We start from the raw sequence: 13093 nt of genomic DNA, 5'->3' as shown, positions 1-13093 counted from the left end.
CTTCCAAATATTGGTCAAATTCCTAACCAAGCGGGGAAGATCTGAGGAATGGAATTCTCCCTGCCGTATCAGTCATCAACGATTGCAGCCCTCCATCGTGAGCCCATGAACCCTGAGGAAACTCAGGAAGAATACCTGCCATCTAGCAGCCATCAAACTGAAGCCATTCCCTCAGTTGAGCTGTGAGGAAACTCAGGATGTGAAAATATAGGATACAAGCCCCAGATAGCTGAGGTGTATATCAAAGGAATGATTTCAGTGAGCCCAGACTCTTGCATATTCTCATACGTAGAAAAGTGCTAAATTTCTTAACTTGAGATGCTGCCTCCTGGGTTTGAAGTCCTAAAAATATTCCTGCTGAATAAAACATAAATCTCAACTTTCAGGTTGTGAATATTGATTAAGTAGACATTTTCCAAAGAGGAACAAAAGAAGACAAATCCCACCATTTGGAACAAACTGGCACCAATGGTGGGCACTTTCAGAAAGATCCATCTGACGAAGCAGTTAAAACGGTTGTCACCCCTTTTTCCACAATATTGTGGAATGGACATTGACATTGGGGAATTGTAACAGGGAAGAGCAAAATCAGACTCCACTTCGGATATTTCTTTGACATTAACCTTTGCTTTTTGTTGCTTTTTTAACATAATCATACATAATGGCCTGCCTCAGGGAACCCTGCCTCTCTGCCTGAATGTTAAACTAAAGTGCCTTTGTTCAGTTTATAGGGAGACAGTCTGACCCTGTGCACCTGTGAATGGCTACAGAAAAGAAGAAATTAATAATACATTCCCTCCCCATGCTGGCCAAGCCAGGCAATACTAATGGCCTTTTTACTTTACTTCTTCATGTCCTTCCCTTCTCTGTTCTATAAAAGAAGCTGGCAAACAGACCCTGACAAGATGGTTTTTTGGGGACTCTAGTCCGCCATCTTCTTGGTCTGCTGGCTTTCCGAATAAAGTTGTATTCCTTGCCTCAACACCTGGTCTCCCGTTTTATTGGCCTGTCATCTGGCCAGCAGAGCGAGCTTCAACTTGGTAACACAGGTAGCCGGAACATCAAAAGGTTACTGTTAATTAAAGAAAACCAGATATCCCAAGTTAAGGAATTCAGCGCTTTCAGAAAATACATACACTGCGCTCACTGGACTCATTCTTTTCATGTGCACCTCAGCTCTCTGGGGCCAGTATCCTGTATTTTCTTTCTTTCTTTTTTTAATGTTTATTTATTCATTTTGCATACTTTGGGTCTTAGTTGTGGCATGCCTGCTTCTTAGTTGCAGCAGATGAACTCTTAGTTGCGGCATTCATGCAGGATCTAGTTACCTGACCAGGAATCGAACACCCCCCGCTGCCGCATTGGGAGCACGGAGTCATACCCGCTGAATTACCAGGGAATGTTTCAGAGTCCAAGCTCACTCTGCTCTCTGTTCACCATCACTGGTGACATTTTTGATTGGATTGTGGGAAGCTGACCTGTCTGTGCATTGTAGGAGGTTAATCAGAATATCTCCACACTTTGCCACATGCCCCTTGGAAAGAAGCAAGTCCCTACCCCCAACTCCATTCTTCTTGTAAAACCACTGCTGTCACCTTGTTCACCTTCATCTGCTTTGATATTTTATTCTGTCAGCATCATTTTTTACCACCAACAAACCATGTACATGTTTAAGGTCAGACAGACAAAAAGGATGGAAATTTGCTTGAGTTTTGTTTTAAATAGCTAATTGTGTATAGTATACTTTTTTTTTTTTTTTTTTTTGCGGTACGCAGGCCTCTCCCGTTGTGGAGCACAGGCTCCGGACGCGCAGGCTCAGCGGCCATGGCTCACGGGCCCAGCCGCTTTGCGGCATGTGGGATCTTCCCGGACCGGGGCACGAACCCTTGTCCCCCGCATCGGCAGGCGGACTCTCAACCACTGCGCCACCAGGGAAGCCCTAGTCTACATTTTTAATTAGTCTTTTGACTTCAAATAGTATTATTACAAAATCAAGTATCTCTTGTAGCTTACTATTCTAGCATCAATGGGATATATCTCTATTTACTTATATTCCTTTAAACAGAGTTCAAGTGTCTAGTATCAGAAATTATAACACATTAAAAAATGTAGGAGTTTTAGTGTTACTGAACTAGACTTGGGTCTGACACCAGTTTGTGGAGAAGGAAAGTTCAGCCTTTATTTATTTATTTTTTTTGCGGTACGCAGGCCTCTCACTGTTGCGGCCTCTCCCGTTGTGGAGCACAGACTCCGGACGCGCAGGCTCAGTGGCCATGGCTCACGGGCCTAGCCTCTCCGCGCCATGTGGGATCTTCCCGGTCCGGGGCACGAACCCGTGTCCCCCGCATCGGCAGGCGGACTCTCAACCACTGCATCACCTGGGAAGCCCTAGAAAAGAGTTTTATTCAAGCCAAACTGAGAACTCTAGCATAGGTGCCAGGGTAGCCTCTCAGTAGCTCTGAGGAACTGTTCCTTGAAGCATGGTTTTCAGCACAGTCTTACACCTTATCAGAACACGGAACATATATCAAACATTACAGGGTTACATTCCTTCCAGATTTCAAAAGAGATGGATACAGCTGGACAGCATGACCTTGGGAAGCGAACCTTGTCTTCCAAGGAGCGTTAACATGGACAGTATAAAAAGGGAGTTTTTTATCCTTATCTTTGAACATAAAGTTCTTTATGTTAATGGTTAAACTAGATGTGCTATGTGTGTTTGATAGGTAGTAGGTCAGGCTGTTTTAGTTCACACAAAGTTTAGGCTGAACCATCTAAAAGCCAGAATGACTTCCCCATATCTTTTTTTTTTTTTTGTCTGTGCCACTCAACTTTGCAGGATCTCAGTTCCCCAACAAGGGATTGAACCCGGGACATGGCAGTGAAAGTGTGGAAACCTAACCACTAGACCACCAGGGAACTCCCCTCCATATCTTAATACATGAAAAAGTTTCCCATCATTAGTGACAACTCTGCAGAACACTGTTCTTTATGATGTTTTTAATAAATCATTTCTTATTTTGCAGACTTCTGAAGTTAAAAAAAAAGGGGGATTCTTTAAGTGTTACTTTTTTCTCTAATAAAAGTGTGAGAGGTGTCTGTAGGTATTGGGGTGGGATAATATTCAAGTTAGTATGGTTGAAATATATGAGGAGCATTAGTAAGAAAACAATTAACATATATTCCAGAAAGAATACACTAAATTGTGTATGGTGGTCTAAAAGCTAGCGTTTCTTTGCAAAGATAGCTGATTAGTACTGACGGTAGCTACTGTTGAGCAACTTGGTTCAATAGACATGTTGTGAAGCATAAAATTTTAATGTCTTTTGTGATTTTTAAATTTTATAACAACTGTATTAGAAATAGTAAAAAGAAACATGAAATTAAATATTTTATTTAATGGTTAACATAAAATTGTTAGTGAATATTTTACTCTTTTGTATGCAGTCTTTGTAATCTGTTGTATAGTTTACAATTACAGCACATCTCAATTTGGATTGGCTACATTTCAAATGTTCAAAAATCACATGTAGTTATTAGCTCCCTAAATTCAAGAAAGTTCTTTGTGCTTGTGTTTGTTTGAGAGTAGTTTTGTTATGTGAACAAAAATCAAAGGGAGCTCCTAAGTTATCTTATTTGGCAGGTTTGAGTCCCCCTTTTTTCATATGGAAGAGCACTTTAATCATCAGCAGGGCTCCTTTAATACGTAATTAGAAAGCTGTTTCTTCTAATTTATGAGAAAAATTGAGTCCTGTGTCTGTGGTAGAGCTGACACTGATTGTTTTGATTTCTCAGGTAATCTCATGGGGTGTATATGCATTCTCAGAAAGGATACAGTTAGGATTTTACCTTTCTCTTAATATTTATATTTTTCATTTCTAGGCTGTTCGCTGCTACGAATCTTTAATCTTAAAAGCTGAAGGAAAAATGGAGTCTGAATTCTTTTGTCAGTTAGGTCACTTCAACCTCTTATTGGAAGATTATCCAAAAGGTAATCTTTTTCTATTTTAAAATTTCTGCTTAATTTATGTTTGTGTCATATAAAAATGTAATTGCTTTTACTTTTTTTTTTTCTTTTACTTTTTATCAAGGCACTTAGAACTGTTGTTTAGTTTCTTCTAAGCTCAAACAAAACAAGCAATGATAAACAAAATAGAGTAGATGGAAATGTGAAAATTTTATGTAATTCCATGTAAATATTCAATAAATTTGATCATTCTGTAAAATTCATAACAACATACACGTGCGTTGCTGCTGTGCTTGCCTTTCTGCAAACCTGTGTTTAAAACCTTGTCACAGAAAGAGATGTCGTTTGATATTTTCATCTATAAATACAAATGTGGAACTTTTCAGAAGAGTAACCCTGGCGTGTTTTCCAGCACCATCAAGCAATTTTCCAGTTGTCACTGTTCTCCTATAAATTTTACTCAATTTTGACACTATTTATCTGGAGATAAAACAGATCCCACAGGTAAAGGACTCAGTCCCATGTGACTGCCCCTCTTTAGAAGTCAGTTGTGTCAGGGTTGTCACGTGTCCTGCTGATGATCCAGCTGTAAATCAGAGTTTCCCAAACCCCGTCCTTGAATTTGAATTATTTGTTAAAGTGACTCACAGAGCTCAGGGAAACATTTACCAATTTACTATACGGGATATTGTAAAGGATACAAATGAACAGCTAAATGAAGAGGTACATAGATAAGGTCTGGAAGTTTCCTGAGCTCAGGAACTTATTTCCCTGAGGAATTGGATGCATCAAATCTCAGTTTCCAGGAATTTATTATAGAGCTTAATCTGCAGGCTTTCTCCTACCTACCTGCCTCATCCTGAGGATACCTAAGGGCTCGCTGTTAAGTCATCTCATTAGCATTAAGTGAATCAAAAGTGGCTCTTAAGAGCCACTCTTCACTCAGGACATTCCAAGTATTTTAGGAGCTCTCTATCACGAGACCTTAGGCCAAATATACTTTTTATTGTTCTAAAACACAAACAGCATTTCTCATTTCTGTTCTTGAGTTTTAAAAAATTTTCCATTTAAGTTAGGAAATATTTGAAAATCTGACATTTATTCATGGCATTGGATGGTAATACTGATAATCTTCTCTAAGTTTGAGCTGTTGACTGAAAAAATGTACAACCAAAACGTTGAAAGTTATGTTTTATTTGGTTGAAGAAACTGAGGACTTAAGCCTGGGACACAGCATCTCAGATAACTCTGAGAGATTGCTCCACAGAGAAAAGGTGGGGAGCCCAGGTGTATAGGAGTTTCTGCAGCAAAGAATAGGTAGTTGGAACATCAAAAGATTACTGATTTTTTTTTGTTTTTTTTAAATATGGGTAACATATTTTCTTTCTTTATTTTTTGTGTTTTTTTGACTGTGCACGGGCTTTCTCTAGTTGTGGATAGAGGGGGGGCTACTCTTCTTGCAGTGCATGGGCTTCTCATTGTGGTGGCTTCTGTCATTGTGGAACACATGCTGTAGGTGTGCAGTGAACATTGTGGTACATGACCCTTTTTGAATTATGGTGTTCTCAGAGTATATGCCCTATAGTGTGATTGCTGGTCGTATGGTAGTTCTATTTTTAGTTTTTTAAGGAACCTCCATACTGTTCTTCATAGTGGCTATATCAATTTACATTCCCACCCACAGTGCAAGAGTGTTCCCTTTTCTCCACACCCTCTCCTGCATTTACTGTTTGTAGATTTTTTTTTTTTTTTTTTGCGGTACGCAGGCCTCTCACTGTTGTGGCCTCTCCCATTGCAGAGCACAGGCTCCAGACTCGCAGACTCAGCGGCCATGGCTTATGGGCCCAGCCGCTCCGCGGCATGTGGGATCTTCCCGGACCGGGGCACGAACACATGTCCCCTGCATCGGTAGGCAGACTCTCAACCACAGCGCCACCAGGGAAGCCCCTGTTCGTAGATTTTTTGATGATGACCATTATAACCAGTGTGAGGTGATACCTCATTGTAGGGTTGATTTGCATTCTCTAATAATTACTGATGTTGAGCATCTTTTCATGTGTTTGTTGGCAATGTGTATATGGAGAAACGTCTGTTTAGGTCTTCCACCCATTTATGAATTGGGTTTTTTGTTTTTTTGTCATTGAGCTGCATGAGCTGCTTCTATATTTTGGAGATTAGTTCTTTGTCAGTTGCTTCGTTTGCAAATATTTTCTCCCATTCTGAGGATTCTTTTCATTTTGTTGGCAGTGGAGTGGTTTCCGTTGCTGTGCACAACTTTAAGTTTCATTAGGTCTCACTTGTTTATTTTTGTTTTAATGTCCATTTCTCTAGGAGGTGGGTCAAAAAGGACCTTGCTGTGATTTACGTCATAGTGTTCTGTCTGTGTTTTCCTCTTAAGAGTTTTACAGTGTTTGGCCTTACATTTAGGTCTTTAATCCATTTTGAGTTTACTTTTTTGAATGGTGTTAGGAAGTGTTCTAATTTAATTATTTTACATGTAGTAGTCCAGTTTTCCCAGCACCACTTATCGAAGAGACTGTCTTTTCTCCATTGTATACTCTTGCCTCCTTTTTCAAAGGTAAGGAGAACATAATTGCGTGGTTTTATCTCTGGGCTTTCAACACTGTTCTATTGATCTGTATTTCTCTTTTTGTGCCAGTACCATACTGTCTTCATTACTGTATCTTTGTAGTATAATCTGAAGTCAGGGAACCTGATTCCTCCAGCACCGTTTGTCTTTCTCAAGATTTTTTTGGCTATTTGGGGTCTTTTGTGTTTCCATACAAATTGTGAGATTTTTTGTTCTAGTTCTGTGAAAAATGCCACTGGTAGTTTGATAGGGATTGCATTGAATCTGTAGGTTGCTTTGGGTAGTATAGTCATTTTCACAATGTTGATTCTTCCTATCCAGGAACATGGTATATCGCTTCATTTGTTTGTATGATCCTTAATTTCTTTCATCAGGGTCTTATAGTTTTATGCATACAGAAAACTGTATGCAGTTTGTTTCTTTTTTTTTTTTTTGCGATACACAGGCCTCTCACTGTTGTGGCCTCTCCCGTTGTGGAGCACAGGCTCTGAACGCGCAGGCCCAGCGGCCATGGCTCACGGACCCAGCCGCTCCATGGCATGTGGGATCTTCCTGGAGCGGGCACAAACTCGTGTCCCCTACAGCGGCAGGCGGACTCTCAACCACTGCACCACCAGGGAAGCCCTGCAGTTTGTTTCTTTAGGTAGGTTTATTCCTAGGTATTTTATTCTTTTTGTTGCAGTGGTAAATGGGAGTGTTTCCTTAATTCTCTTTCAAATTTTTCATCGTTAGTGTATAAGAATGCAAGAGAATTCTCTGCATCAATTTTGTATCCTGCTAGTTTACCAAATTCATGGATTAGCTCTAGTAGTTTTCTGGTAGCATCTTTAGGATCATCTTTGTATATAGTATTATGTCATCTGTGAACAGTGACAATTTTACCTCTACTTTTCCGATTTGGATTCCTTTTTGTACTTTTTCTTCTCTGATTGCTGTGGCTAAAACTTCCAAAAGTTTGTTGAATAATAATGGTGAGAGTGGGCAACCTTTTCTTGTTCCTGATCTTAGAGGAAATGGTTTCAGTTTTTCACTCCTGAGAACTACGTTGCCTGTGGGTTTGTCACATATGGCCTTTATTATGTTGAGGTAGGTTCTCTATGGCTACTTTCTGGTGAACTTTTATCATAAATGGGTTTTGAATTTTGTCAAAAGCTTTTTCTGCATCTATTGAGATGATCATATGATTTTCATCTTTCAGTTTGTTAATATGGTGTATCACATTGATTTATTTGCATATATTGAAGAATCCTTGCATTCCTGGGATAAACCTCACTTGATCATGGTGTATAATCCTTTTAATGTGTTTTTGGATTCTGTTTGCTCGTATTTTATTGAGGATTTTTGCATTTATGTTCGTCAGTGATATTGGCCTATATTTTCTGTTTTTGTGACATCTTTGTCGGGTTTTGGTATCAGGGTGTTGGTGGCTTTGTACAATGAGTTTTCGAGTGTTCCTGCCTCTGCTATATTTTGGAAGAGTTTGAGGAGGAGACTTGTTAGCTGTTTTGCAAATGTTTGATAGAATTCGTCTGTTAAGCCATCTGGTCCTGGGCTTTTGTTTGTTGGAAGACTTTTAATCACAGTTTCAATTTCAGTGCTTGTGATTGGTGTGTTTACATTTTCTATTTCTTTTGGTTCAGTTTTGGAAGGTTGTGGTTTTCTAAGAATTTTTCCATTTCTTCCATGTTGTCCATTTTATTGGCATATGGTTGCTTATATTAATCTCTCACGATCATCTGTAATTCTGCTGTGTCAAATTTTACTTCTCCCTTTCCATTTCTAATTATGTTGATCTGAGTAGTCTTCTTTTTTTTCTTTTTTAAAAATATTAATTAAATTTCAGCTGCGTTGGGTTTTTGTTGCTGTCCCCGGACTTTCTCTAGGTGCGGCAAGCGGGAGCTACTCTTCTTTGCCATGCTCGGGCTTCACATTGCGGTGGCTTCTCTGGTTGCGGATCATGGGCTCTAGGTGCATGGGCTTCAGTAGTTGTGGCACGTGGGCTCAGTAGTTGTGGTGCACGTGCTTAGTTGCTCCTTGACATGTGGGATCTTCTTGGACCATGGCTCGAACCAATGTCTCCTGCATTGGCAGGCACGTTCTTAACCACTGTGCCATCTGGGAAGTCCCTCCTTTTTTTAGTGACGAGTTTGGCTAATCGTTTATCAATTTTGTTTATCTTCTCAAAGAACCAGATTATAGTTTTATTGATCTTTGCTATTGATCCTTTCATTTCTTTTTCATTTTTTTTGATGTTATCTTTATGATTTCTTTCCTTCTGCTAACTTGGTTTTTTTTGTTCTTCTTTCTGTAATTGCTTTAGGTGTAAGTTTAGGTTGTTTATTTGAGATGTTTCTTGTTTCTTCAGGTATGATTGTATTGCTGTAAACTTCCTGCTTAGAACTGCTTTTGTTGCATCCCATAAGTTTTGGGTTGTCATGTTTTCATTGTCATTTGTTTCTAGGTATTTTTTGATTTCCTCTTTGATTTCTTCAGTGATCTGTTGCTTATTTAGTAGCATATTGTTTGGCCTGCATGTGTGTGTATTTTTTACAGTTTTTTTCCTGTAATTGAAATGTAGTTTCACAGCATTGTTTTTGGAAAAGATATTTGTTACAATTTGAGTTTTCTTAAATTTACCAAGGCTTGATTTGTGACCCAAGATGTGATCTATCCTGGAGAATGTTCCATGAGTGCTTGAGAAGAAAGTATATTCTGTTGGTTTTGGATGGAATGTCCCATAAATATCAGTTAAGTCCTTCTGGTGTAATGAGTCATTTAAAGCTTGTGGTTCCTTATTTATTTTCATCTTGGATGTTCTGTGAAAGTGGGGTGTTAAAGTTCTCTAACATTATTATGTTACTGTCAATTTTCCCTTTTATGGCTCTTAGTTAGCATTTGCCTTATGTATTGAGGTGTGCCTATCTTGTGTGCCTAAGTATTTACAATTGTTATATCTTCTTGGATTGATTCTTTGATCATTATGTAGTGTCCTTCTTTGTTGTAATAGTCTTGATTTTAAAGTCTATTTTGTGTGATGTGAGAATTGGTACTCCAGCTTTCTTTTGATTTCCACTTGCATGGTATACCTTTTTCCATCCCCTCACTTTCAGTCTGTATGTGTCCCTAGGTCTGAAGTGGGTCTCTTGTAGACAGCATATATACAGGTCTTGTTCTTGTATCCATTTAGCCAGTCTTTTAGTTTTGGTTGGAGAATTTAATCCATTTACACTGAAGGTAATTATCGATATGTATGTTCCTATTCCATTTTCTTAATTGTTTTGGGTTTGGTTTATGTATGTCTTTGTGTGTTTCTTGCCTTGAGAAGTTCCTTTAGCATTTGGTTTAAAGCTGGTTTGGTGGTGGTGAATTCTCTTAACTTTTGTTTGTCTGTACAGGTTTTAATTTCTCCGTGAAGTCTGAATGAGATCCTTGCTGCGTATAGTAATATCCTGTATGGGACTCTGTGCGCTTCCTGGACTTGATTGACTATTTCCTTTCCCATGTTTGGGAAGTTTTCAACTATAATCCTTCAGATATTTTCTCAGAACCTTTTGTTTTCTCTTCTTTTTCTGGGACTCCTGTAATTTGAATGTTGGTGTGTTTAATGTTGTTCCAGAGGTCTCTTAGGCTGTCCCCCGTTCTTTTTATTCTTTTTTCTGCTCTGCAGTAGTTATTTCCACTGTTTTATCTTCCAGGTCACTTACTCCTTCTGCCTCAGTTATTCTATTGACTCCTTCTAGCGAATTTTTAATCTCATTTACTGTGTTTTTTATCATTGTTCGTTTGCTCTTTAGTTCTTCTAGGTTCTTGTTAAACATTTCTTGTATTTTCTCCATTTTATTTACAAGATTTTAGATCATCTTTACTATCATTACTCTGAATTCTCTTTGAGATAGGCTGTGTATTTCGTCTTCATTTGTTAGGTCTGGTGAGTTTTTACCTGCTCCTTCATCTGCCGCATATTTCTCTTCTCATTTTGTTTAACTTACTGTGTTTGGGGTCTCCTTTTCACAGGCTGCAGGTTCGTAGTTCCCGTTGTTTTTGGTGTCTGTCCCCAGTGGGTGAGGTTGTTTTCAGTGGCTTGTGTAGGCTTCCTGATGAAGGGGACTGGTGCCTGTGTTCTGGTCAGTGGGGCTGGATCTTGTCTTTCTGGGGTGCAGGGCCACGTCCAGTGATGTGTTTTGGGGTGTCTGTGAACTTCGTATCATTTTAGGCAGCTTCTCTGCTAGTGGGTGGGGTTGTGTTTTTGTATTGCTAGTTGTTTGGCATGGGGCATCCAACACTAGGAGTTTGCTGGCTGTTGGGTGGAGCTGGGTCTTAGCATTGAGACAGAGATCTTTGGGACAGCTCTTGCCGATTGACATTATGTGGGGCCAGGAGGTCTCTTGTGGTCCACTGTCCTGAATGTCCAGGACAAAAGCCTGACACCATGCTGGAGCACCAAGACCCTGTCAGTCACAGGGCTGGATCCACATCAAAGGGGAAAGGAATAGAAAGTGCTTTCTCAGAAGTAAAAGCCTCAGTGTTGGCCTTCTGGCTGGGTCTCTGTTACAGCATAATCTGATGGCATGTCCAGAGCATTCGTCTCCTCTGACGGGCTTCCTGGAGTGGCTTCCTGAGTTGCCATAGTCTGCCCTGCAACAGCAGCCACCTCCTCATTCTATTTTTTTGTTCTGTTCCATGGCAGTGAATTCCACCATTCTGTCTTCCAGTTCACTTGTCCCTTCTTCTGCCGCAGTTATTCTGCTATTGATTGTTTCTAGTGTATTTTTCATTTCGGTAATTGTATTGTTCATCTCTGTTTGTTTGTTCTTTAATTGTTCTAGGTGTTTGTTCTTTAATCCTTCTAGGTCTTTGCTAACATTTCTTGCATCTTCTCGATCTTTTCCTCCATTCTTTTTCTGATGTCTTGGATTGTCCTTTCTATTATTATTCTGAATTCTTTTTCTGGAAGGTTGCCTGTGTCCACTTCATTTAGTTGTTTTTCTGGGGTTTTATCTTGTTTCTTCACCTGGTACATAGTTCTCTGCCCTTTCATTTTGTCTGTCTTCCTGTGAATGTAGTTTTTGTTCCACAGGCTACAGGATTGTAGTTCTTCTTGCTTCTGCTCTCTGCCCTCTGGTGGATGAGGCTAAGAGGCTTGTGTAAGTTTCCTGATGGGGGGGACTGGTGGTGGGTAGAGCTGACTGTTGCTCTGGTGGGCAAAGCTCAGTAAAACCTTAATCCGCTTGTCTGCTGATGGGTGGGGCTGGGTTCCCTCCCTGTTGGTTGTTTGGCCTGAGGCAACCCAACACTGGAGCCTACCTGGGCTCTTTGGTGGGGCTAATGACAGACTCTGGGAGGGCTCACACCAAGGAGTACTTTCCAGAACTTCTGCTGCCAGTGTCCTTGTCCCCATGGTGAGCCACAGCTTCCCCCCCGCCCCCCGCCTCTGCAGGAGACCCTCCAACACTAGCAGGTAGGTCTGGTTCAGTCTCCTATGGGGTCACTGCTCCTTCCCCTGGGTCCCGATGCACACTCTACTTTGTGTGTGCCCTCCAGGAGTGGAGTCTCTGTTTCCCCCAGTCCTGTGGAAGTCCTGCAGTCAGATCCTGCTACCTTCAAAGTCTGATTCTCTGGGAATTCCTCCTCCCGTTGCTGGACCCCCAGGTTTGGAAGCCTGACGTGGGGATCAGAGCCTTCACTCCAGTGGGTGGACTTCTGTGGTATAAGTGTTCTCCAGTCTGTGAGTCACCCACCCAGCGGTTATGGGATTTGATTTTATTGTGATTGCGCCCCTCCCAGCATCTCATTGTGACTTCTTTGTCTTTGGATGCGGTTGATCTTTTTTGGTGAGTTCCAATGTCTTCCTGTTGATGATTGTTCAGCAGTTAGTTGTGATTCCGGTGCTCTTGCAAGAGGGCGTGAGTGCGTGTCCTTCTCCTCCACCATCTGGCCCAAGGACTTAATGAAGCTCAGCTTCTTTATGTTTCATCATAGAAAGAATTCAGTGAGAGACGAAGTGATAGGAAGCAATGGTTTTATTTAGAGAGGTACACATTCCACAGACAGAATGCAGTCCTTCTCAAAAGGTAAGAGTGGCCTTGGGAGAAACACACTCCGCAGACAGTGTGGGCCATCTCAGATGGCGAGAGGCCCTGAAATATCAGTTTTAGGTTTTAATAATTGAGCCAAGACTGTAGTGTCAGGTGATGTTTGCTGTGTTTACTTAAGAGCTTTCTTCTAGGAATATTTTTTTTCTCTCAAGGTCACAAGTTTGAAAATATGTTTTATCAATTTGGTTTTTTCTATAATTTTGGTATGTCAAAAGCGCTTGATCCTGGCCATTTAATAGCTCAGACAAGTGCTTGCAAGCACTGGCTCCATCTCCATTGTACATGAAGAGAGCTGGAGTTCCAGTGAGCAGCTGTCCTTCAGTGAGCTGGTTGTCCTTTGTGGCACCGTTTCTGTTTGGGAGCCCAAGTCAGATGTGATGTGAACAACTTTCTGAGGACAGTGTGATGGATCAGCTCCTTCTGAGTCTAGCTCCCCAAGGA

At 40.6% G+C, this 13093-nt stretch overlaps 1 protein-coding gene and 1 pseudogene across 7 annotated transcripts in view; one reads left to right on the top strand and one right to left on the bottom strand.

Moving 5' to 3' along the window:
• LOC115849624 (lysine-specific demethylase 6A-like) overlaps positions 1 to 13093 on the top strand; it is a 163803-nt gene that overhangs the window by 21729 nt on the left and 128981 nt on the right. For all 7 annotated transcript variants that reach the window (XM_060293133.2, XM_060293130.2, XM_060293132.2 and 4 more), the window contains exon 3: positions 3883 to 3991. In XM_060293133.2, coding sequence (XP_060149116.1) covers positions 3928 to 3991 — 64 coding nt within the window. In that variant the 5' untranslated portion in view covers positions 3883 to 3927. The remainder of the gene's footprint in view (positions 1 to 3882; positions 3992 to 13093) is intronic.
• LOC115849626 (shieldin complex subunit 1-like) lies at positions 11013 to 11184 on the bottom strand (annotated as a pseudogene).

The sequence above is a fragment of the Globicephala melas genome, chromosome Y (assembly GCF_963455315.2).
Source record: "Globicephala melas chromosome Y, mGloMel1.2, whole genome shotgun sequence".
NCBI classification, from domain to species: Eukaryota; Metazoa; Chordata; class Mammalia; order Artiodactyla; family Delphinidae; genus Globicephala; species Globicephala melas.
This window is presented reverse-complemented; position numbering and strand designations above follow the sequence as displayed.